Consider the following 25887-nt stretch of genomic DNA (forward strand, 5'->3'; position numbering starts at 1 on the left):
TATGGACCTGGTGTCCCGTCCCCGAAGGAATTCCTAGATAAAAAAATACTACTTAACCTCCTCAAAATTACCGGTCGAATATTTTAATTTTTTTATTTTATTTAATAATTAAGAAAATGATTATTAATAACATTATATATATTTTTTAATTTTTTCTTAATAATTAAAAAATGTTAAAAAAATATTTACAAAAAAATAATTAAAAATACAAACTACATATTTGTGCTAGCGGTAAGTACTGGGCAGCCCGCTAGCACAACTCCTCCTAGATACTGTACAAAGGGCAAAAAGAAGATATATGGAAGTTTGGGCTCTATATATTATGAAAGTAACGGCAGAAAGGCTTCTCTCGTCTAGTTCTGCATTGGTGTTAATTGCATACTTTTAGGTGCAGCAAAGAAAGAGAGAGAGGAGCGATGACTTGTAAAAAACCAGAGTATACTTATTGGATTTGGGCAAATGTTAGCATACCAGAAGATGAAGAAGACATGCAAGGACATAAATCAAAAGCTAAAAGCCAGACTGCTATTAGCACCAATTGGGTTCAAGCCCAAGCTCCTCCCAATGTCATCATCCACAGAAAAAAGTGGAGAATGTGCAGAAGTAACAAAAATCAACCAATTTTTACGAGAACTTTTTATCTCCTTTTATTGCCTTTCAAAAGAGACGTGAATATATGACTTTTACATAATTGAGTTCCACAGTGAGGCTGCTATGACAATGGAAACGACTAATGGGTCACTACATATAAGGGCTTTGGTAGCAACCCATACTATAATATTATTATATACATCCAAAAAATGAATGAAAATTGACAACTCCAAAAGCGGAAAAAGAATGAGAAAGACAGCATTAATCTTGGAAGCAGAAGCACAACACTCACCTTGAACAAATCCTCCCGATCCAGGACAATGACATTGAAAGGGACAAGGAAAAAGAAATGCATAACTTGCTTCGACCAAAACGTCAACTAGAATGGATGTCCCTAACACCAGCGGAGACTTTGCGGTGATGCCTAGAACTGGACCTCCTGATACGCCTTGGTTGGGCCTTTTTAATTGGAACACTTATAGTCCCTTCTGGTGAAGTCTCATGGTAAAATTTGATCGGTGGTTCATCATATAGAGTCTGTGATGATGGTGATGGTGGTGGTGGTGGTGGTGGTGGTGGTGGAGGATAAACAGCAACAGGAACAGGGGGAGCAATTTGTTCCAATACATCTCTATGGTATTTCTGTTGGCAGCAAACAAAAAATTCAAACTTTAGTGAGGTAAAAATGAGACAGACAGACAGACAGACAGAGAACCAATCTAAATAACAAGAAAATACACTGCAGGTGGACGGCTTTAGAGAATTAGTCCATTTGAGATAACATTCAACTGACTTCATGGTTTTACAGAAGACATATAATCTTATTCAGGGAGTAATTGGGGATCCCTTTTTTAATTTTCAGGAAATTTGATGCAATGGAACTGACAATATCATCTACACAATAGATATAAAAAAAAAAATACAAAATAATTGATATTGGGAGTTAGGACATAATTGATCAAATTGGGAATTGTAAACTGGACTAAAAGGGGGAAAGGGAATTGAAAACTGTGGTTCCTAAAAAACAAAATATGCATTGTGCCTACAAATAGCATTTAGACGGGGAGTTAGACAACATCATCAGGAAGATTGGCGCATCATGAAATGAAACTACTTGCAACAATTTGATATCATTTGGGATTATGGCTGCTATGTTCAACCATGGCTTCAAAAGTAGATATAGCTTCATACCAGAATGATTCATATGATATAAATAGATCCACTTCAATTACCAGTAGACATTTAACATACCCTGATAACCCCATAAATGCTTAAAGAAAATTACCTGAATGACAAAATTTCGTCTTTCACAGTCCAAGAACATACTAATACTCCAATTCACCTTTGACAAAATCTTGTCCCTCACAGTGGAGAAACTAATTTGGTCCCTGGATGTAAAACGATCCACTTCATTGAACCAAAGACAAGTAAATAGGTTGCTGAGAGGAACATGCTCCCTTATTATCACGCATCCTTCAGGAACATCTATAGACCCAGCCATAAAAAAAAAAAAAAGACTTCACAAACAAATCAGGAGGCATCAACTGAACAAAAAGAAGGAAAGGAGCTTGCACCTACCACTTATGATGGGAAGTTTAGCCTCTGAATATGGTGTCAAACCCTCATTTTTGTAAAAGTTAATCTGAAAATCAATAGAGGCGTTGTCATATTTGTGAGCAGCTTTGTTTGCCTCTGCTTCCACAAAAGTATCAAAGCGTTTATAATGTCTAGAGATTGCAAAAGTAGCATTTTTCCTCCACAAGAACCTGAAATTTTGGTTTAACAGTAAATTAAAGAACTCCCAGAAGGGAAATAATCATGTACAGGAATCATTTCTATCATTGCAGAGATCATAAATCAAAATCAGTGTGATGTTTGGAGCAATGTCTAAACCATCATAGAGCCCAGCCCATAATTAAGTACATTCACAGACAGACTCTGTCAGCAGGTTCATAAAGAATGAAATAATCCCTCATTTTTGCATCGCTTAGATGCGTACTGCAGCTTTAGTTGGATCTACTCACTCAAAGTAAGAAAAATAGTCAAAGCCATGTAGAACAGAGAGCAGATCTGAGCATATAAATTAAGCCAAAAAGGCGACAAAAGATTTCCCCACTCAGAAAGTTTTAGTGCCACATTACTAGAAAAGGCAATTGTGTAACTGGCTGCCCGGAGTAAAATAACTTAGTATTTAAATGCTATTTACAGCCGGCAAGAAGAAAAAAGTTAGTTCATCGACTGGTCTGACATAATATAATGCTAATACTAAGTTACAAGAGAAATGATTAGAAGAACATTCCCTCAAGAAGACACCCAAAAGGAGATCCCTAAATTAAGCACCAAAAGACTTTGGTCCTGGCTGAATGAAATAGGCGAGGTTTGACCATAAAAGAGCATAAAGCAGACAAGTCCTGTTGGTTTTACTATTGTATTTGCGCATAGTTCTGGTCAAGATAATTCAAAACGATCTAAACTCCACATCAAGTATCCTTGTTCCTAAGAAAACGAGGCAACTAATGATAGTCCTGAAGGATAGACAACCACCTTCAAGAAAAGATCCATTTAGTAGTGTGCTAATAAACAAAATGCATTGGCACTAGAATCAGAAGCTGCAACTTAGGCATTATGTAATGTTGATGCGCAGAAGGTACATCATCAACTAGTTGGTGCTTCTTTTGTTTGAATTGGAACATACAGGCTACAAATAGAACTCCCATCCAGTTCATTGGAGACAAACTAAAAAGAAGCTTCATCAACAAGGACATTAGCAGACTCATACAAGTCATACCTCCAATGTATTGTCAACAGGGACATTAATAGACTCAGGAGGAGGTAAAGCAATCGCCAATTGGTCAAAAGATTTGATAACTGAGATGGAGCAGGGTACATTATCTCATTGCATGGAGGCTCTAATCAAGGTAGTAGAATGCTCCTGAACAGTGATGGTAAGTATACTTATTGCAATGAGCTCTTGCTCAAATGGTATTTTCTACCTTCATAGATATAGGGTGGAAGTTGAGATTGTGGGTTCAGGACACCTAATTTTGACTGTAAATTACCAATTAAAAAAATCAAAATTGGGCTTACCAACAATATAACTTGGCCTTCCTATGGGAGCACAAAAAAGATGCCCATATGTATTCTTGTTTTCAATATATACAATGATGGCCTTCATTTGGGGGCACCAAAAGATGGTCTTCCTAACTTGTAGCTACGTGTTCTCTTTGTATAGGTCCTTTGTGCTTGGGCTACACCTGCTCTTTCTATCAATAAATTTTATTTTACCAATAAAAAAAACATACAAAGAGAACCTGGAAGGCCGGGTTGCATCCAATTTGGGGATTTATCCATCAATGTATACACTACACACGGGAAGGGGAAAAACTGTTACTTCTAGCACACTGCAATTCAACTCTCTAATTTCCTTCCCTTATTTCTAAAACTTAATCCCACGGCTCGTCTATGAAATGGAATGATTTTGTTTTTCTAAGAAAGCAGATTGTATGACTTGGCAAATGAGGCCAGGATTGTCTAGAAAAAGATTCTTATATTTGGAGGTCTACCCTGTTATAGGAGAAGTTACGAAAGTGGAATTATTTAAATAGGGGGATCAATTTATCCACTAACAGGAGAAAAAAAAACGTAAATAACTAAGCAAGCTTCTGATCCAATGCCAGACAAGGACTTATAAAAACTTTTTTTTTTATAAGTACGAAAGACTTATACAATACATAGCAAAAAGAGAAACTTAATTAATACAAGAATATAGAGGAATATAGTTGATCATAAAGCAAAAGTACCTTTCAAGTATTTGATAAGGATCCACAACAAGTTCAAGCTTTCCATCAATCCAAAGAGAAAAGCGGGCATTTGGAAACATCCTATGGACTAGAAGCTTTGGAATCTGCCACAGGAGTAGTCTGGGTCAGAGCTATTCGGTATATAAAAGTACTAGCACATGTATACCAACATTAACGCAGCGATCAAGGTACAAACCCCATGAATCATACTGTTCACATAATATTACCACTGCATACAACAAAAGAAAATATGGCCCCTTTAAGTATAAACGTGTTGCTATCTATTAACATCTTAATGCATCCGAAAATATCATTGCCTTTGTTTTCTTTAGGTTTTTTCTGTTTGGGGGGATTTGGAAGAGGGTTGAGACTTGGGTGCTATTAAACAACTCAGTAACATCATTTTTATAGGTAACCTTTCAGTAACTTGTATCATGGAATTAACCAACTGTATTTTTATTTTCCCCTTTAAAGAGCAGGGCGGGAGGAGGGATTGAGACATTAGAGTTTCAACGACGTCCATGGAAAAAAATCAACTGCATTCTAAACATATTATTTTGGTTGTTGACTAAAATGCAAAAGCTATGGATCAGGAACTCATAAGAACACCCTTCACCCCACTCTTTCAAGGGGAGAAGGTGACATTTGAGTTGGAGCTTTTTGGGAACCTGCAGTTTGTCCATACTCAGCATCCTTCCTATCCATATTAAAGAACATTGACCAAGCTATGACTAAAATAACAGTACATACACATACATATGAACAAACAAATTGTTGATGCTACAGCACCAAGACAGGCAACTAGGCAACCTCTAAAGCAAACTGTGATCTCGAGGCAGAAAGGACACCACCTAAAATTCAGATTTCTTACCTTTCCTGAGCGTCGGTCATCTTCATATGGAAGGTTACGAACAACAACTGTTCTCCATAACCCAACTTTCTTTTCGCTGCCAAGAGTGCCAGCATTTTTCATATAAGTTTCTGTCTCTTCGTCTATGAACATGTAGAAGCAAACAGTCGCCTTGGAATAGTCACTGATATTTTTTGGCTGGTTTATATCATCAAAAGCTCCTGATGGAGAATGGATTTATTTGGTTAGCACACCACCATCTTTAACCAGAAGCAGATGAAAACCAAATGACAGAATATTACCAAATATAGCTGATGCAACAACCACACCATGACACTGCTCCATCTCAAGAAGGTCATCATCATCCATGTCGTATCCTGTGTTGCGGCCAGGTTTAACTCCTCTGACAAATCTGATTTATTGAATAAAAAAATCAATGGAACAGCAAATATTTATGCGAAGGGCCCTAATAGTTATTATGTACTGTTGCCGGAATAAACATATTACAAAGAAAACAGAATGCAAGAAAATATCCAAAGAAACAATATTAAATATTTGAGAATATATTCAATAAAACTTCACAAGAAGAAGAAGAGCATACCCACAGTGCACGCTCATTGACTCTCTTATGTCAAAAGAATCACTCCTCTGCTTTAAAGTAGGATATCCACCAAAGTCCGAACCTCCAAATTCTCCATCTCTAGATAAATTTTCCTCGTAAATATATGTTAATTTTTTAAGAACTGGGGAAGCTGAGGGAATCTTTGGCATCAAGGCAATGGCTTCTTCAACAGGAAGGTAACATACAGGACACGCTGAAGCATAAACAAGAAAGAAACTCAGCAACATCATTAATGTCACTGTAATTATTAAGATATTAGCACCTAAACACACCGACCATTGTGGGACTTGCAAGACATTTATGGGAATCAGGAGTAGCAATTGCATAACTTATTATTCAAAAATTAAATGCAGAACTTACGCCGTGGTCCAGTTCTTTTTTTATCAGCTGGTGGAGGAGGCAGAGTGAAACTATTGCATGGGTGCCCTGGAGGAAGTGTATACCCTAGAAAAACAGCAGGAGGAGGTGGAGGCAAAGCCAAATTGCGAACCACTCCCATTACGTTCAGTGAAGATAGAGTGTTACTTTCGATATGGTTATTTAAAGGCATGCTCCCGTTTACACCAATGTTCTGAACAGGTTCACTTTCTTGAGCATCTTCACCTAAAGATTTGCCAAAATAAATGCATAATTTTCTTACACAAATTATATAGAAGTGGCTGATACTGAAACCCAGAAACAAGGATATCAAAGTACACAGATTCTGCAGAGGACACGTTTGGGTTAAAAGGCATATGCAACTATGCATGTGGATTAAGATGAGCCAAATACTAGAAACAGATGCAAGGAGCTCATGTCCATTAAGCCATTTAGTACACGTCTGTTGGATTTTAGAATGGGGCGCAGCTTTGGAACTTTAACCATCAAACCGAGTATATTCTCTAAAAATAAAAAGAAAACAAGAAAAAGAAAAACAGAGCAATTTTAAAATAAAACTCCAATATCGATATAAGTTTTTCTTACTTTTCACCTTTTTTTTTTTTTTGTGTGTAGCATGAAATTAAGAGTTCACTTTAACTGTCACGATAAATGAGGTGGTAACCCACAAATCCCTCGGCTTGTTACTGAATTTCGAATTTGAAGGTTAACCAATCGAGTGCTAGATAGAACCAAGTCCTTATTCTTAGCAGAAAAATTAACAAGGTAAAACTCGTTTTTCTATTCCAGCTTCCTTGTTGAATTCGATCAACTATATTCATTATCATTAAGCTCAATAATCCACTAACTACATCAAAGGACAGGAGACAGAGAGGGGGTGCAAAACCAAACCTTTTCCTACGTACAAAACCCAGACGAAAACCGCGGCGGAGATGACACATAGAAGCAGCATTCCGACCTTTTTGCGTCCAGCAAACTTGCAGATCCAATGGAACAACCTCTCCCTCTCCTTCTGCATTTTCGAAGGCTTCCGCGTTGTAGGAATTGGCGACAATCCATTGACGTTGTTGATGTAACAGCTGTTGCTGCTGCTTATGTGACCGTTGTTGCTGTTCTGTTGTAGCTGTTTATCCAAAGACCCATAACTCCCCGAACGCATCCCCAATGACCCTCCAGTCATCGTTCCCCAAAACCCTCATATGCCCCTCTCATCTCCTTCCCATTGACACACTCACTCACCCCCCAAACACTCCCTGATAATCCACACCCACTTCACCAAATTAGGCCCAGACTTAAAGGGCACCCCTGAATTTCTTAATCAAAGCTCTCCCTAACCAAATGCAGACAAAATTTTGCTTCAAACTTCTTGATAACAACAATAAGGTTGGACACTTAACATAAAAAAAATTAACAATAAAGTTTGCTTTTCTGATCTTTCAAAGCAAAAACAGATCAAATCAAATCTTTTGCTCATGAAAAACAAGTGCCAATCCAGTAAAAGTGTTTTGGAATTTCAGTGGAGCATTGAGAAAATATTATCTGATCTAGGACAGGATGAACCCAAGTGTTGTGATTGGTGTGTAGGGTTTTTAGCAAGAATCCAGGTGTCTGTGAATTCGAGGAGCTGCGAACAAACCTGGGATCAAACTCTTGTAGTTGTATATTGTTTTTGCTAATTTTGTGATCGCAGGGTGAAAAACTTTATAGAAAAATTATCAAATAATGAAAAGCATGGAAAATCCTGATAGGCTATCTTGCGCCATGTGCGTGATGTTAACAACCCAATATTGATGCATCACCTAATAATGTACAAAAACTTTGTGCTACCCAAACACAATGCCTGACATTTGGCCTTCATAATGAAGGCTATGAAGCTTGCTGGCGCTGCTGTCTTTTTGACACATTTATTTATCTCTTTCAATTTTCCTTTTCCGAGTGTCTTGATATATATATTAAATATATATATATATTTTTTATCATCTTAAGACACATATAAAAATATATCTCAATAATTAAGATTTTTAAAAATTATCCAAATATTAAAGCCCAAAAATAAATAAATAAGTATATAAATTAAGGCCTAATTTGGATTTTTTTATAATATTTTTTTATTATTTATTATTATTTTTCATTATTATTCACTATTATTTAATATTCTATCATTATTTTTTTACAGAATATCTCATAATATCTTACTATCTAAATGTAACCTAAATCTTATAACATTTATAATTATTTGCGTAAAAGATTTCAAACAATAAGAAATATTCACGAAATATTACATTATCTATTTTATATATCAAATTTTCAGCATTTTACCCAAAAACCCTCTAAAATTAGAGAAAAATAAACACAATAAGTAGACTTCACAATATACAATAATATCACAAATAAAAAATTCTCAAAAATCTTTATTCGTATTACTCACTTCATGTGTCTAAATATAAGATCTCTTTATTTTTAAAAAACATCTCATCTCATCATTATAATTTTTTCAAATCTTCACACAAAATAAAATAAATAATTCAACTTTCTCAAATCTCGAAATAAAAATAATATTAAAAAATATATTCTAATAATATTTTATTCAATTTTTTTAACTTTAATCTCAACTCATCTCATCTCATCTCTAAAAACAAACGAGCCAAATGAAAAAAAAATTAAGACATTTTAAATATTCGCGTCATCGAGGCCCAAGTATCATTGCACGAACTATACATGACGAATAGGGAAACAAATAATCAATAGTTTTGTTGAATATAGAATATGGTTTTGATTTGATCTATAAAGTATAATCCAAAATTAATTGATTGCGAGGCCGACCATTGACACATAATATATTACGTACTTATATAATGTTGCAGTGTATATTTTGGCATTTATGGCTTCTATTTTAGCATTGAGATGATTCGAATCTCTATCAAAAATCATGTGCAGCTTCCACGTCGTTGGATGCAGATCAGATCAGTTCTTGATAGACAATTAATACAATTGCACAACGACCTCCCACCTCTTCTTGTCATAATTTGAAATGTTTTCGTCAGACTTGATTGATTTGCCATAAATCCGTGATATCCTCACAAGGGTGTTGGTTAATTGACACACCATTTCCTCTGCCTCTTAATCAATGATTTTTTATAAATTATTTCTTGAATTTTAGAACTTTAAATTCTTTTGAATTGTTTAATCAAATTAAATACCCAATTGGATTTAAATATGAGATGAGATTGTTTTATTGTTTTGAAAAAATTAAATTATTTATTATATTTTGTGTGAGAATTTTAAAAAATTGTAATGATGAGATGAAACACTTTCTGAATCCAAACATGACCTAAATGATTTGACATATAAAATTACTACACAAGAAATTAGAAAATTTTTCTATTTAATTAAATTGAGGCCATTTATTACCATGTAGAAGCCTCAAGAATCTTAGAAGATCATTGTCTTTATCTAAAAATAAAGCATACATAGAATATTTACAATCATGGGAGAACGAGTAAAGAATATATTAGGTATTTTTGTTCATTCAGACATGTGGATCATTTAAATTCTATGATGTTAATAGCTCTGGAGGATTGCCTTATTCCCTACTTTTTCCTTAAAATCCTAACTTACCTTATTTTATTTGATACTCTTCCATAAAATATCATATTGACACGATTTGCTTTTCTGCTTTCAAATTACTATATATAAACTCATATTAAAAAATATATAGTGTTATATATTCGTACAATGAGAAATGCTATTTAGCATATTCACATCATACACTAGAATGTGATTTATTATTATTATTTTTTATTTAAATATACATATTTACATATTAATACGTGTGTTTAAATAAAATGATAAAAATGACAAATTACATGTTAATGTATGATATAAGAGATGATAAATATAATTTTTCTTTGTACAATTTACGTACAATATTATACATATTGAGACCATCCCATTTTATTAGTTTTTAGTCTTTAATTCAAACCTAGAATTTCAAATTTCATAATTTTCATAATTTCAATAACTTGCACGTCAATAATTTTGCGAGTAAAATTATAAATATAAATGGCATTTATATATATATATATAAAAGCACAACGTAATATGGTCTTACTTTTAAGTTTTATATGCATTTTCACTAACTAATTCGTGGATTTTACAAGTTAAAGTCGTGTCAATTTATAAATTTATTTTTGTGAGATCTATTTGTGACTGTAACATTTTTCAAAAAAATATTAAAAGTGAAATATGGGTATAACCTACAAATTAATTAGTGCAATGTATATGTCAACCATTACTTTTAATTGAATTTTTAATAATTGGAAAAGTACATAACAAATGAAACTTTATCTTCTTTTCCTTCTATTATTATTTTCACTAGTTAATTTTACAAGTTAAAAAGAGCAAAGAGGAGGAAAGTCATGGGTCATTGCATTTTATTTGCACACGATATAATAGCATTCTATATTCGTTTGATAGGGGTGTAAATAATGGTATTTACAGAAAATTACTCACTAAAAATTACATATTCTACTTATCACAGTTCTTACTCCAAGTCTCAAATCTCATCAAAGAAAAACTAGTAAAATAATTATATTTATTTAATATTTAATACAATCATATATTTAAATTTTTATTTAATCATTTTTAGTTAAGAAGCTCGTTTTTAATACGATGGGATTGCTATTTTTTTGTTATCAGTTAGGCTTTTTTCACAATTTATATTACTCGTTTGTTATTAGATGGATTTACCCATGACAATTTATATATTACTTGATGAATAAACGGTGTATTTCTTTTTTAAAAATTTTATGTGCAGTTACTTTGACGTATTTTTTGTACACTCTATTAATGCGATTAGCTTCATCATTTTTTTTTAATATAAAATAATTATTTTGACCAATCACATCAGTGTAGTATGAAAAATATACATAAAAATGATTGTATGTAGCATAACTCTTTTATTTATAAGTAATGGTAGGTGTAAGTTTTAAATATACAAATTTTGTATAAAAATGTGGACCTCATAAAAAAAAAGAAGAGTTTTTCATATTTTTTCATGGTGTTATTTATTTTTTTATAAAAGATTTATGCTAGACCTATACATTTAAGATTTATATATACATATATCATTTATCTTTATTTATATATGAGATTGCATTATCAAAAGCAAAATCCTAAATATGTAAAATAATTTTTAAGATAGATGGGCTTTCTAGGGATTAATTTTTATAGAATTATGAAACTTATAGAAAGAGTCAGTATTTGTGGATTAAACATACATCCTCTCAGACCCCGCTCGGTCTGTATAGTGTATATACTACATACCAAGAAATAAAGTTTTTTTTTTCGATTGAAAAAAATTACTATACCGTCCAATACTTACTGTTCTATTTAATCGTTACGGTTCAATTTAATAGTTCAATGAATTTTTTTTTTTTAATTTTATTTAATAATTAAAGAAGTAATTTTTAATATATTAATATATTTTTTATATATTTTTAAAATATTTAAAAATGATAAAAAATATAAATAAAAAAATTAAATAAAAAAACAAATAATACTACTCTTACTAATAATTTATACCGATGGTTTCTATCACTGTATTTTTTTTATTATTATTTTTTTATTTAATAATTAAGTAAGTATTTTTTAATAATTTTATAATTTTTTTATTTTTTTAAAATATTTAAATGTATTAAAAAATATATAAAAATAAAAAACAAAAAAAATAAAAATTTAAAAACCATTAACCATAGTGGGAGCGGACCGAGCGGTGACTCTAGTACCACTAAAAATAACACTACTTTTTGCACGATTTGTCAGATATGGACGGGGCCATCGTTCTGGTGGTCCCAACCGTGTCTGATGCCTCAAATGACATCAAAGTAAAAAAATACTCAATAATACCAAGTTTCTAGTGAGAGTGTCTACCCTTCCCTCACTTTTTGTTTTTGTTTTTGTTTTTTTTAAGTTTTTTAAATTTTTATGTTAAAAATAAGATAAATATCAACTCATTATTCCATAACTTAGAAATATAATTCTCATTGTTCATTAAATTGATTAAGCTTAGTAGTATTAAAGTAAGAGAGTCTTCTACTTTTATAAAAATTATTCATCATTTTTTAACCAAATTACTTGAATTTGCTGCTCGAAATATAATTAAGTGAAAATTTTAATTAAACAATTAAGATTAAACAATTAAGAATATTATATTTTAAGGATAATAACGGAAAATATGAATTATTTAATTTAAAATTATGTATTAAAGGAAATTAAGCTATATAATTTAAAGAATGATAATTATAAATATAAATAATTTAGTTAGAATATTTAATATAAAAAGAATACACGGAATCTTCTAATTGCGCTGTTTATACTCTATAAACACACATATTTCTGTTCCCTTCGTATCCACACAAACACTACGTTCCCGTGCGAAATCCGTACCTTTGGCTGGCTCTACAGCTAAAATATCCTCCGTACCTCATTCTCTCCGATAGAGACACTTGGATTCTTCCTCTTCCCACTTGGGTTCTTATATTAATCTAATCTAACAATTCCTTCTCTCCGATTGTCTCTCCTCTCCGTCTTTTCTGACCCTCTCTGTGCGGTCCCCACCGCCAAAACCCAACTCCGGACCCCATAGCACCTTCACAGACCTCTGCAATTATGTCGGGTCGATGGAATCTACGGCCACCATTTCCCTCCGTATGCGACACGTATGATAGCTTAGACATTGTACAACGTAATTAGAGAGGAAAAAGGTTAAAAAATCTATCAATCTTTCTACCGCACCTCTATTCATCGATTGGTAAAGCTGATGGTCAAATACCCTTCAAAGTCTCGGTGATTTCGTCACCATCACTCGTGGTGAGCTTGCGGCTTGTGTTTATCCTCGGGCCCTATTATGCTGTTCTTTGTGTATATTGGGTTATTTATGCCTCTGGGTATTCTTAGTTTATAATATTTGTTTTGGGTTTATGATTCTTTGGACCCAATTATTGGGTTTCTTCTGTGATTAATGGAGTTTACAATGATGAGGTCCTCTTATCAATATGCATGAGTTTACCTTTCCGTGTTTTAGGCTTTTTTTATTATTTTATTGTTGAGAGTTTTTTTTATTGATTTGTCTAGTGGGTATTTGTTTGGGATTTTCCAGTCTTTTACGGAAGGTGGGATTTGACTTTGAAGCCAAAATGGTTTGTTGGGTTTGGCCGTGATGAGCAAATTCTGATGTCTGGGAGGTCTGTGTTTGGATGGGCTATGATGGGTTTCGACTTCGAGGGATTTTGCTTCTGATGAAGATGAAATTAGGTTTGGAGGCTGTCTCATTCATGATCGGTCTTCCAGGATTTCAATGGTTCTTTGATTTTCATGAAGGAAAGATTTGATTTTTAGTAGCCAATTTGTCAATGGTAGTTGATGGGTTTTAGGAAATTTGGTTTCTGGAGCTTCGAAATTCATATAGTATTGTTTGAGATTGTCCCTTCTGCTCAGCCAGAGGAGGAGAAGAAGATTACGGAGGTTTGTGGGCGCAAGGTCTTCTAGAGTTTCAACGAATTACCACGACCGAAAAATGGAAGAAGAAGTTAATTCCTGGATTAGGAGAACAAAGTTCTCTCATACAGTTTGTCATCGGTTGGACTCTTCAAGATTGACCTCTATTCCATTTTCAGTACAGCCTGACCGATATTCAGGTTTGAAATCAAGGCCCAGAACGACGGCTTCTCAACCCAGAACGACTGCTACTAATGAGAAATCGATTCCCAGTAATTCGAAGATACAGCGGAATCCTATTATAAACAAGCAGAGATCGTTGTCCCCTTTACCTGAAACCGTGCTCTCTGATGAGTTTAAGGAAGCAAGGTCTGAGCGAAAGAGATTCATCACTCCGTTTCCCAGGAGAAGGGAATCGGAAAGGGGATTGATGAATAAGGATTCCAATTCGCCATCTCGGTCGAATACTAGTCCGCTTAGGCACTTAGCCTCGCTGAAAGTTAATGAAAAGTCAAAGTACCGGAAGGAGTTGACGTGGGCAAGGTATTTTGATCATGGTGGAGGGAGGGTTAATGCTGTGGAAACAGCAGATGAATGGAGTGTTGATCTGTCTAAGCTGTTTCTGGGGCTGAAGTTTGCCCACGGGGCTCATAGTCGGCTTTACCATGGGATATACAACGACGAACCTGTTGCAGTTAAAATTATTCGGGTGCCTGATGATGACGAAAATGGAGCCTTGGGGGCTCGATTAGAGAAGCAATTTAATAGGGAAGTCACTCTTCTATCTCGTCTCTATCATCAAAATGTCATAAAGGTTATCAAACTTCTTCTATTCCCCCCCTGTTATCTGTTATTCCGTCATGCCTATATGCTTTATGACAGAAATTGTCCTCTGGCTTATTCAGTTTTTTAATGTGTTGATCACATATTTGCTAAGCCTTGAGTTTTTAATTCGTTATTGGTTCTTGAATCATGGCCAAAATTATCATTATTGTAAATAGGTTTGTGGTGCGCCTTTATTAGACCTTATTTCCGATATTATTTTTATCACAGTTTGTAGCAGCATGCAGAAAGCCACCAGTTTACTGTGTCATCACAGAATATCTATCAGAAGGTTCCTTGAGGGCATATTTACATAAGCTTGAGCATAAATCACTTCCTTTACACAAACTAATCGCAATTGCTCTGGATATTGCTCGTGGAATGGAATACATTCACTCTCAAGGCGTAATTCACCGCGATCTTAAACCAGAAAATGTCCTTATTGACCAAGACTTCCGCTTGAAAATTGCTGATTTTGGTATAGCTTGTGAGGAGGTGTACTGTGATTCTTTAGCTGATGACCCTGGGACTTATCGCTGGATGGCACCCGAGATGATTAAACATAAAGCCTACGGGCGAAGGGTTGATGTGTACAGTTTTGGGCTCATCCTGTGGGAAATGGTGGCTGGAACGATCCCCTATGAGGACATGAATCCCGTACAGGCTGCTTTTGCAGTAGTAATTAAGGTTTGATCCTGCTTTTTTTTTTTTCTGAGTCTCTTGATCTTTCTGAATTTTTTAGTTGTGCCATGTGATCTTTATGTACAGAATTGCTTACAAATGGATGGGAAGTTATTTTGCGCATATTTGAAGTTTCAACAAAAAAGATTGCTAAAAATAAACGCAGTCCGACTGTGTTTAATCAATGTGTCATTCATTTAGCACTAAGACAATTCACTCAAGCATGTTAACTTATTTTTTAGTATTAGATGATCGTGACATTCACTCCCAGGCATTGCTCTTGTATATGATCCATGTACTTGGCTTTGCCTATTTTTATGATCAATAAAATTTTATTTACCAATAATAAAAAATGATCATGACATAGAATGACCCTTGACTCTTAATCTGCACTTGAAATGAGAATCGATTTTAACTGCACCATATTCTCGTTGTATTTAGCACTCCGGTTTTCTTCCCATGTTACCTAACTCTTGTGAATCACAATTAGATTTGTTTTTATGGAATCAATTCTAACACAGGTAAATTTTGCATTTTCAGAATTTGAGGCCTGTTATCCCAGGGGACTGTCCACCTGCCATGCGAGCTTTAATTGAGCAATGCTGGTCCTTGCAACCGGAGAAAAGGCCGGATTTTTGGCAGGTTGTGAAGGTATTGGAGCAATTTGAGTCTTCACTTGCCCATGATGGAACCCTGAATCTGGTACAAAATCCTACTTGCCAAGATCATAAGAAAGGGCTTCTTCATTGGATCCAAAAGCTTGGTCCCGTGCATCCTAATAGTTCATCAATGCCTAAACCTAAATTCACATGAATCTTTCATAGGACCTGGCTTTTGTAGCTGAATAGGTCATTGTAATTAAAAGAGGGTTTGTTTTCTAAGCCTCTCTTATTGTGTTATTCTACATTCATGTGAAGCTGAATGAATGGATTAGTAGGCATGCATTGGCGTGTAAATGTCTTTTATTTACACTAAATTCGAAACGGATGACAATCAACTTAGTGTGTGCCCCCCTCCTGAGACACTTGGTTCATCTTACTATTTTATTTTCACACCACTTTGCTTGAATCATTGTTGCTTTCCTTTAATTGAACTTACAAAAAAGAAGGGGGAAAAAAATAGAAAAAAAACAAAACCCCAAATGAAAACATAATGGGTTCTATCTATAGGGATTTTTTACAAGTATTATTGAAAACAAGTTATTCTGGTGTATGTTAATTTCATATGACACATTTTAAGACGTTTTTTGCCCTTGGGGTCAAGCAAAATGAATTAACCCCTATCCCATAAATAATGTCATCAAATTGGTGGTGATGCAGCAGTCCTATACGATTATACATGTGACTATAGTCTCAAGTAGCCATACCTTTCGCGTAAATGCATATACATGCATCAAAGCATAAACAAACATGCACATGCACGGTCTACACACGATCTTTCCGTGTGTTTTCTCTAGGATACTGGTTATATCAACCTATGGGTACTAGGATCTATGACCAGAAAAGGAAAAGGAGCAGGAGTGGCTGACATTCTCACGTTCTCTCCGTGTCTGTTCCATAACCTAGATATTATTAGGGTTCATTCAATTATGTTTTGGATAAAGAAAAATTATTTTCATTAGTTACTATTCACCATCGACACTTTACATCTAATGAAAAACACATATACACCCTATAAAAAAAGGCCCCCACACCTTATGAAAAGTTATAAGTATGGAGTGTGTGATGTGAACAGTGACTAATTCGTAGCTAAACTCATTGGATGAAACTGTCCTCTCGGAGTTTGTGCATGAAATGAGTTCTTGGTCATGAAATTCATCTCTATCAGCTTTGCCTAGATTTTTTCTCTTGCTAAAACCATTGTAGATCTATCATCCCCAATGAGGTTTTTTTCAGATCCCCACATCAAATTGTTACAGTTTGGTGAGCATGCATTAATATGCACTGACCAAGCATGCATGAAGGCCGATTTAAGAACAATCTACTTTTTGTTCAAGTTGTTCTTGTTTCTGATTATCTGTGTCTTTCCATTTTCTTTTATCTGTGAATGTGAATGTGAATGCACCACCAGAACTCCCGTTGAGCAGGTGAAGCATACCCTAAATGGGTGCCAGATACAATGCAACTGCTTAGCTGACCGTGAAAGTCGCGTTGAATTTTAGTGCAAGTTTGATTGTTGTTTCTTTAGTGTCAATATCAAGGTGCCAAATTTGACTCTTTCTTCTTTAGTTGCATTGACACGTAAAGTGGTTGCTTGGGCCTCCGATAGTTTTAAGAAAAAGCCCATCAAATTTTGTGCAGATACAATAATGTAACTAATAGGCCGATTGGCTTCATTGAATCTGTGGTAAATATAAATTCACTCGATATTATTGTATCGAATGGAATATTTTGTACGTTATTTTGTATTAGGGTTACGTGGGCCTCGTGCAAAATGCAACTTGGACAGTTTCAATGCAGCCCACAGATGTGGACTAGGATGGGGTTGTTTTAAACGCTGCAGTTGTACGGTATTGAAAAACGTGTTTTTGAATTAAATTAAATTGATTTTAAATTAAGATAAATGATAATTGCACTCGTAAGTGTTAAAGTGTTAAAAAATTATTTTGAAAAAAATGAATAAATACGAGATTTATATAAAAAGAAATTAATTTTTTAATAGTAGATCTTACTTTTTTTCAAAACGACTGTATAACATTTACGTCCTTACTCTTAAATTAATTATTGATAAAATTTTTTATTTTTTAATTTTTTATAAAAAAAATTAAATTATTATTATTATTATTATTATTATTTAAAGCTAAATGCGGCAAATGGTTGGTGAAATCTGGCAATGGGACACGACTCACGGTTAAAACACCCATTTCACTCCACTATTTCTTTCTTCTCCTTTTTTATTTTTTATTTGACGAAAATAAAAACAAAAGAGCAAGAAGGCGGTGGTGCGTCGTTAGGTAAGGATAAAATCAATCTTTTAAATTTCGTTTATGTGATTATTCTAATTTTAAATATTGAAATTAAATATTTTAATATCGATACATTTTGATGTACCGTTTCGAGATTAATTATATATACATAAATTCATAATTTATAAAGGAAATGCATATATATAAAAATAAGTGTCTATAATATATGTATGTGTGTGTGAAAGAATTAATAATTTCTAAAATAAATATACGTTGAACAAATATAGTGATATTATTATCAAGAGATATTATTCAAACAATCACAAACTTGAGTTGAGATATAAAATAAAAAACAAATAAAAAACTAAAGAGCCTATAAATTATTAAAAATAATGAAATTTAAAAAAGAGAAAGAGAGAATGAAGAGACATATTTAAAATTACCAAAAAATAAATAAATTGTATAAATCCCTTTTAAATTTTAAAATTATATGAATGTCATCTAGATTTAAAATTTATAAAAATATTAGAATTCAAAAGTATGGTTAAAGTACAAAGGACCCAATACAGAGAACCAAGGTCTAGTCTTTGTAGTTTGTACTATTCTTTCATATAATATTATATAATGAGTTTTTAGTCATTCACAAGAGTTTATGTTTTAAAAAAAAAAAAAGAGAGAGAAAGAGTAATGATTTGAAGATACCATTTTCATTCACCAAATTCTGTACACATTTGCGTGACTTATATACAATTAACCAAAAAATCACACAACCAATGAAATAAAGGAATGGGTAACAAACGTACAGCTACTGATCTGTACAATTCTATGAAAGGTATGCAAGTATACACTCTATAGAAATTAGAAGGGAAAGGAAGAAACAAAATCCTAACTAACAATGCTTAGGTGGAGTTGCCGAGCTGTATAAAAGACTCTTCACATATCCTTGCCAATTCCCTTCCTGCTGTCATGAAGTTTTGCTATCGCATGTTGAGGCTGTAGGGCTATGCGATGGAGCTGAGCTGGGCATCTTGATTTCTTTCTAATCTTTTTGAAACTCCCCCTTAAGATGGGCATATATATTCAAGATGCCCATCTTGAACAATAAAAAATAAAAACTTGTAGTTGGTAGTGCCTTAGTAAAAACATCTGCTAATTGAAACCTTGAACCAACATGTATAGGACACTACAACAAATATGGATTTTTCCCACTAAAAGTTTTTTCCACGAAATACGATCGTGGCAAATAGCAGGTTGATGACACGAAAACTGTTCGTGGGAAAAAATACAAGCCTTTTGTCACGAGATCACGTTGGCAAGTAAAACTTCGTGGGAAAATAAGATTTTGCCACGAAATAAACACTTTTTGTGGCTATTAAAAGTCACCACAAATAAAATTATCAAAAATATGTTTCCTTCGTGGGTTATCACTTTTTGCCACAAGGTTATTAGTTTTTGCGGCGATAAAATGTCGCCGGAAATAGTCTTACAGAATTATTATATTTTGCGGCGACGTTTTTCCGCCACAAATAGACTAAGCTTTGGGTTATTAGTATTTTCAGCGGCGTTATTAGTTTTTGCGGCGATAAAAACCCGCCGCAAATAGTAATAAAATTAAATCCCCCGCTCCTTTCTCCCCCCCTCCCCCCCAAAAAAAAAACACAAAACACCCGCACGATACTCTCCTCTTTCTCTCTGTCTCCCTCCCTCTCATTGCGATTGTTGACCCTCTCCTCCCTGCTGCGCCACCGTGAATGGCAGCCCTTGCAGTCGAGCCCGTGGGTCTTCCCCCTCAGCCACTCGCCTTCTTGCTGACTCTCTCTCTCCCCCTCTCCCTCTAGGATTCCAGCAGATCTGTGCACCTCCGCCGTCTCCAGCCATGGCCATCGCCACCCTCAGCCGCCCTAAGGTTCCGCCAGTCACCAATTGTCGCTCCACCCCAGCTCCCGCATCTCTCTCCCTCGCATGGTGTCTCTCGCAGGTCTCCACCCCACGGTTTTCTGATTACAGTGGCCTTCCCCGCTGCAGTGAGCCACCATCGCCAGCTCCAGCCAAGACGCAGCACCACCACGAGCAACCCATGGATGCTGCAGCACCTCCCGCACGCCTCCTTCGCTGTCCAGCCCTTGAGCATGGTAAAAATCCTACCTTTGCAACAAGGCATCTCCTGTTTATAAAATTCAATGGCCAGTGTTGCCTCATGTTGGCAATCTAGACCCTTTTGTTTGGTAACGGAGTGGACAACATGTCTTGCTATATTATGTTAGGGAGAGAGTACTGCAATTGTTGGTGGAGACTACCTAATGCTGTTTAGTATCTTCGAAGCACACCAAAAAGCAAAACTAGTGTTGCTTTTTGGACTTGATTTTGTTGATAACTCATATATTTTTCAGTGACTTAGTAGCACCTCATTCCCATCAGAGAGTGTGAGCTCTTATTGCAAAACTCATATGATGCAGCTGACAATTGGCCAAATGTTTACCAATGACTAAAAAGATTAGAACGTTATTTATTGCAGTGAGTGGGTGCATGGAAATCAAGAAGATATGGTCAAGGATATTACTGCTGAGTAGCAACCAGAGAATGGTGAGGTAATATTCAATCAGAGCTGTTTCCCTTGGCTATGATTTACTTTCTTGTGAACATTTTTGAAATCTAATTTGTTAGACACAATGTGTTTCCTAAATATTCTTGTTCATTAAAAAAATCCCAGAAAGAGTTGGTTCATTTGTATGGTGAACCATCTTCTCTTCCTAACTCCTATGGTATGACATGATATTGGAGAAAAAGTGCTTGGGATTTCTGAACTGTACAATTGAACTTTAAAGGTACATTAGAAGTTACTAAATTCTGCAGATACTGAGAAAAACTCCCATGACTAGACTAGGAAACATGAATGATACTCCTGGGAAATGTGAAATGATTTGGAAGGGATTTACAGTAGCCACTCTTTAGCTTAACAGTGACAGACAGAGACTCAACTTCAAACCTATATTTACAGTATCCACTCTTTGGTAAACTAGAAAGCATGACATGTTCGAGGTAAGTTGCTTTGGTTAAAATTAATTTGACATAAAAGGTTACCTACCTCTTTCATTGTCAAAAGACCATAATGCAAGACTTTTCCTTTGTCTTGGGCAGGAAAGATTTGAAGCATCATTGGAAGGATGTACATGATATTTAGGAGTTATATAATACTTGAAGCATGCTCTGGCTTTTTCTCCCCATCAGTGTTGGTAATTTTCTTATCAACATAATCTAGACAGAACTTGTCCTTCTTTGGATAATACCTTATGCACGCAGGGTTTATTTACAGCAACTGTACTTGTGCTGATGGATTCTGAGTTTCATTGCATGCTACACTTTATTGTTTGGCATGACACTGTCTCGTTATCTGCATTGTGTTACCTTTGTATGTGTTTTGTTCAATGTGCAAGGTTACTGGCATAGGTGCTTTTTCAAAGTGTCATAATTTGGGTTCAGACTGGAATTGTAGCCATGGATAAATCCTATTTTTGAATGACAGAAAAGGCTCAATACAAGTTTGAACTAAAGAGCTCTGGTCAATGGATTTTGTACTCAATACGGGGTCATGGAATGATTTTGTGTATTGCTTTTTGGAATAGGATGCAAAGTTTGCTTTTCATCTAGGAGACTCTGATATTTTCTCTTAGTACTTGGTTACTGATGTTTTCAAATTGTTGTGTGATGGTTACACATGGATTGCATTGGTAGGATTGGAAGCGTTAGTTGCTTTGCAAGTTTTGTAAATTGTACTATAGTTTGGTTGGTGTAGCATTAGGCACTTTCAACTCATGAGTCAGAACGTGAGTAGGTACTAAATGTTTTTTGATTAGTAGTAGGTACTAATTTTGATGGGAAGTCAGACTTCTTTCACTTGCATTTTTGGGATTAATGGGCTGAAAGTGAAAGAAACTATGTTAAATGATGAGCTTTAGCTGGAACAGTTTTTAGCAGAATTTTCTCTACTTTTTGTTTTTGAAGTTCTAATTAGTTGCAGATATTTATGGTGTTCTCAGGTACCAGTGCTGATGGATTTTGTGTGTGCTAGTTTCGAGATTATTGTTTCAAATGACTTGTTAAGAAAACTGAAATACAAAAAGAAAGAGAATTGTTGCAAATAGATAGCAATGGACAAGAATAGAATAGTTTTTTTTTTCCCCTTCCGAAAACTAATGGCTCTAGAATGTGTTATCCATGCATTCAAATTATATATAAGCCACATGTAATTCTATATTCTACTTCTTGATGTGTTATTGTTCCTCGAGCCGCTTTTCTGAAATCTTAAGGACTATTAACTGCACAGTAATCTTTTCCCCTTCCGAAATGGATGTTACATTTTATTTCAGGGAATAGTTTTGTGTTGGCTAATTATGAGGATGGAGGAAGGGACAGGAGTCGGGGTAGTGGTCATGGAATCTGCTCTAGTCTGTAGAGGAGCAGAGGCATTAGTTTATTAATTACATAAAGTTCTTAAATGCTTATGTTATCATAAGTTATCAAAGCAGATAATTTTTGTCACTTTAATTATGCTCTAGTCTGTGGAGGAGCAGAGGCATTAGTTTATTAATTACATAAAGTTCTTAAATGCTTATGTTATCATAAGTTATCAGAGCAGATAATTTTTGTCACTTTAATCTACTCTATCCTATAAGAACAGGTGAAAAAAACTAGGAATTGTTAAGCTGAAGCACTTGACTCTAAAGATTTATGCTTTTCAGATTTATTTAGTCTGGGAGTAATCAAGTGATTTGTTTTTTCACCTCTTATTTCTAAATAATTTCGCTTCAGGTTCTTGTGCTCAAGTTTGCAAGCATGTGTTGCCAGAAAAGTATTTTATCGAAAATACTAAAGACAATTTTTTTCACGAAAATATGTCATGGGTAAACACTTTTTGCCACAACCTCATCTCATGGAAAATTGTGTTATTGTCCACCACATTACACCAATGAGACCTTATTTGCCACGAAAAAAAAAAGGTTTTAACCACCACGATAGTTCATGGGAAAAATAATGTTTTTCCCATGAACTTATGGTTTGGTGGAAAAAGAGTTTTTCTCCACCCATTATATTCCACGAGTCTCCCACAGAACAAATTGGTGGGAAAAATTTTTTTTCCCACTAATGATAAACTTTTTCCCACGAGAGCCACTCCCGGGAAAAACCAATATTTGTTGTAGTGGGAACAACCATCCCAGCTGCCACTTTTTCTCAAAAAAAGTGGCAATCTAGCTCTATATGCTTTGTTCTCTCGTGAAAAATGGGATTCTTAGTCAACTATTTTGTAGCATGTAAAAGCTAAGGGTCGATATTCTGCTTCAGCAGATGATCGAGATACAATTGGTTGTTTCATGGATTTCCAGCTCACCAATGAATCTCCAAGAAAAATACATAACCGAGTAATAGATCTTCTAGTTTCAGGGCATGCTGCCCAATCTGAATCGCTATATGCCTTAAGATGTAAAGAATAATTGGAAGAGAAGAAGAGTCCCTGACCAATTGAGCCTTTCAAATACCTCATAACTCTGTGAGCATAAAAGAGATGAATCAGAGCTGGTTTATCTATGAATTGGCTAAGTACACTGTCAGCATAGGTGATGTCTAGCCTTGTGATGGTCAAATAAATGAGTCTGCCAATCAATCTTCGATAAGAAGTAATATCTGTTAGCACATAAGTAGAAGAGTGTGATAATCTATGATTTGACTCAATCGGGGTATTGATGGGCTTGCAACCAAGTAACCCAGTTTATTTTCTCTGGCATATATGGAGACCAGCTGCGTTTCTTGCAACCTCTACTCCCAAGAAAAATTTCAAAAGCCCTAGATTCTTATTCTTGAATTGAGTGTGCAGAAACTGCTTAACAAATACAATGGCATTCAAATTGCTACTTCCCACAATTATATCATCCACATAAACAAAGAGAGCTATGAAACCTTGCTGATCAGTCTTAGTAAACATTGAATAATTAGACTTTGATTGAAGAAAACAAGTAGACAGTCAAGAAGCAGTAAATTTCAAATTCCATTGCCTATATGCTTGTTTCAAGCCATAGAGAGACTTGTATAATCTACAAACCAACCTTTCCCTTGTAGGAAACTCCCCCGGAACCATATAACCTGGTGGTAAATCCATATAAATCTCCTCATCCAGATTACCATGAAGAAAAACATTGTGTACATCAAGTTGGGCTAGATGACAATTGTTGATTGCTACCGAAGCAAGGAAAAGCCTAATTGTTGTCATCTTGGCCACTAGACTAAAAGTCTCCTGGTAGTCAAAACCTTCCCTTGGCTACCACTCGAGCTTTATTTTTGTTAAGGGTGCCATCAGATTTCAACTTAACTTTATACACATATTTGCAACCCACAACTTGCTTTCCAGGAGGCAAAGGAGTAATAGACCAAGTACCATTGGCCTCAAGAGCCTCATTTTCAGATTTCATGGCATCCCTCCATGGACCAGAAACCACAACTTCTTCATAAGACTTGGGTTCATGTGTGAGGGAGAGAGACAAATTATATGCTTTGTGATATAAGGATAGATGATCATATGAAATGTGGTTCTGAAGGGGGTAAGAAGTAGAATAAGGACCGGGACTAAAGGTTTGAGAGGCAAGAGAGCAATGATAGTCCTGGAGGTAGGAAGGAATATGTCTTTCACGTTCTGATCTTCTGAGATGGAGTGGACTGCTATCTTGGACAGGGACAACAGGGGAAGCTTGTTCAGGTTTATAATTAATGGGTGAAGAACCAGAGGAAGCAGGAGATAGTTCCTGAGACGTGGAGTGATCAGAATTTGTGAGAGGAGTTGGTGAAGAAGAGGAAAGATCAGCTGAAGAGAACAAGTCAGCTAAAACAAGAGGAGTAGTGAAATCGAGTAAAGCTGGTGGAATGACTAAATCAGAGTGAGGAGAATGTGAGTGATTGGCAAAAGACATTTTGAAAGGAAAACTCGGCTCAATGAAGACAACAACTCTAAAAATGATGGTGGTGTTGGTATCCAAATTATGGACTTTATACCCTTTGGTGCTAGCAAGATAACCAATAAAGATGCACCTAGCAGCCCTAGGATCAAGTTTAGTTCTATTGTGTTTTAGAGTAGAAACATAACATAGACATCTAAAGACCTTTAAATGAGTGTAGGAAGGTGGTGAGGAGAAGAGAACTTCATATGGAGTCAAAATAGGTGTTGGTGTTCGATTTATAGGATGAGTTGCAGTTAAAATGACATCTCCCCAGAATTTGAGTGGGAGAGAGGCCTAAAAAAGGAGTGCTCTAGCAACATTAATGAGGTGCTGATGCTTCCTTTCCACAATCCCATTTTGTTGGGGGTGTGTAAACACACATTTTTTGATGTTGAATTCCATGAGAATTGTAAAAGTTAGGCATATGGAATTCTAGGCCATTATCAATTCTGATTTTTTTTATTTTGGAGTTGAACTGAGTTTGTACCATGAGGATGAAATTCTACAAAAGTTGTCTGAACTCAGATTTAAATTTCATAAGGTAAACCTAGGTAACTCGACTTTGGTCATCAACAATAGTGAGAAAATAATGTTGTCCTTGCATAGATGGTTAAGAGTAACGTCCCCAAATATCACAATAGATTAAATCAAAGTTATAAGAGGTACAAGATGTGCTCAATTGAAAATGAATTCGTTTTTGTTTTGCTAAGTGACAAACAATATAATTTTAGGGAAGATTAGAATTAACATCTAAAGAA

The 25887-nt window shown here is 34.9% G+C and overlaps 3 protein-coding genes across 4 annotated transcripts; 1 reads left to right on the forward strand and 2 right to left on the reverse strand.

Moving 5' to 3' along the window:
* Positions 1-621: 621 nt before the first annotated feature.
* LOC109021788 lies at positions 622-7929 on the reverse strand. Of its 2 annotated transcripts, XM_019004507.2 has the most exons (10): positions 7878-7894; positions 7133-7571; positions 6224-6466; positions 5843-6056; positions 5544-5653; positions 5263-5462; positions 4392-4495; positions 2170-2357; positions 1877-2076; positions 622-1233 (listed from the first exon to the last, which is right to left on the reverse strand). In XM_019004507.2, the coding sequence occupies exons 2-10, from the start codon at positions 7419-7421 to the stop codon at positions 967-969; spliced, it is 1815 nt and encodes a 604-aa protein (XP_018860052.1). In that variant the 5' UTR covers positions 7422-7571; positions 7878-7894; the 3' UTR covers positions 622-966. The 2 variants fall into 2 exon arrangements, with proteins under 2 accessions (XP_018860052.1, XP_018860051.1); XM_019004506.2 differs by having other exon boundaries at positions 7133-7929.
* A 4883-nt stretch (positions 7930-12812) lies between these two features.
* On the forward strand, positions 12813-16295 carry LOC109014417 (serine/threonine/tyrosine-protein kinase HT1-like). The gene is made up of 4 exons (XM_018996881.2): positions 12813-13111; positions 13401-14552; positions 14792-15247; positions 15782-16295. The coding sequence occupies exons 2-4, from the start codon at positions 13818-13820 to the stop codon at positions 16052-16054; spliced, it is 1464 nt and encodes a 487-aa protein (XP_018852426.1). The 5' UTR covers positions 12813-13111; positions 13401-13817; the 3' UTR covers positions 16055-16295.
* Positions 16296-23433: 7138 nt separating this feature from the next.
* On the reverse strand, positions 23434-24408 carry LOC118347931 (uncharacterized mitochondrial protein AtMg00810-like). Its single transcript, XM_035688288.1, has 3 exons — positions 24241-24408; positions 23937-24135; positions 23434-23825 (listed from the first exon to the last, which is right to left on the reverse strand). The coding sequence occupies exons 1-3, from the start codon at positions 24406-24408 to the stop codon at positions 23434-23436; spliced, it is 759 nt and encodes a 252-aa protein (XP_035544181.1).
* Between the last annotated feature and the right edge of the window lie 1479 nt (positions 24409-25887).

Source organism: Juglans regia, chromosome 3 (genome assembly GCF_001411555.2).
Source record: "Juglans regia cultivar Chandler chromosome 3, Walnut 2.0, whole genome shotgun sequence".
Taxonomy (NCBI): Eukaryota; Viridiplantae; Streptophyta; class Magnoliopsida; order Fagales; family Juglandaceae; genus Juglans; species Juglans regia.

What these genes read in the sequence shown, in the direction of transcription:
- LOC109021788 (XM_019004506.2), bottom strand. Translation starts at nt 7,421, where the DNA reads ATGACTGGAGGGTCATTGGGGATGCGTTCGGGGAGTTATGGGTCTTTG. An exon ending in TCAATGAGCGTGCACTGTGG is followed by an intron (nt 5,654 to 5,842) that starts GTATGCTCTTCT and finishes TCAATAAATCAG; the next exon opens with ATTTGTCAGAGGAGTTAAAC. An exon ending in ATGACCGACGCTCAGGAAAG is followed by an intron (nt 4,496 to 5,262) that starts GTAAGAAATCTG and finishes CTCCTGTGGCAG; the next exon opens with ATTCCAAAGCTTCTAGTCCA.
- LOC109014417 (XM_018996881.2), top strand. Translation starts at nt 13,818, where the DNA reads ATGGAAGAAGAAGTTAATTCCTGGATTAGGAGAACAAAGTTCTCTCAT. An exon ending in ATCATCAAAATGTCATAAAG is followed by an intron (nt 14,553 to 14,791) that starts GTTATCAAACTT and finishes TTTTTATCACAG; the next exon opens with TTTGTAGCAGCATGCAGAAA. An exon ending in CTTTTGCAGTAGTAATTAAG is followed by an intron (nt 15,248 to 15,781) that starts GTTTGATCCTGC and finishes TTGCATTTTCAG; the next exon opens with AATTTGAGGCCTGTTATCCC.
- LOC118347931 (XM_035688288.1), bottom strand. Translation starts at nt 24,408, where the DNA reads ATGACAACAATTAGGCTTTTCCTTGCTTCGGTAGCAATCAACAATTGT. An exon ending in TTCCTACAAGGGAAAGGTTG is followed by an intron (nt 24,136 to 24,240) that starts GTTTGTAGATTA and finishes CTTCAATCAAAG; the next exon opens with TCTAATTATTCAATGTTTAC. An exon ending in GGTTGCAAGAAACGCAGCTG is followed by an intron (nt 23,826 to 23,936) that starts GTCTCCATATAT and finishes ATGTGCTAACAG; the next exon opens with ATATTACTTCTTATCGAAGA.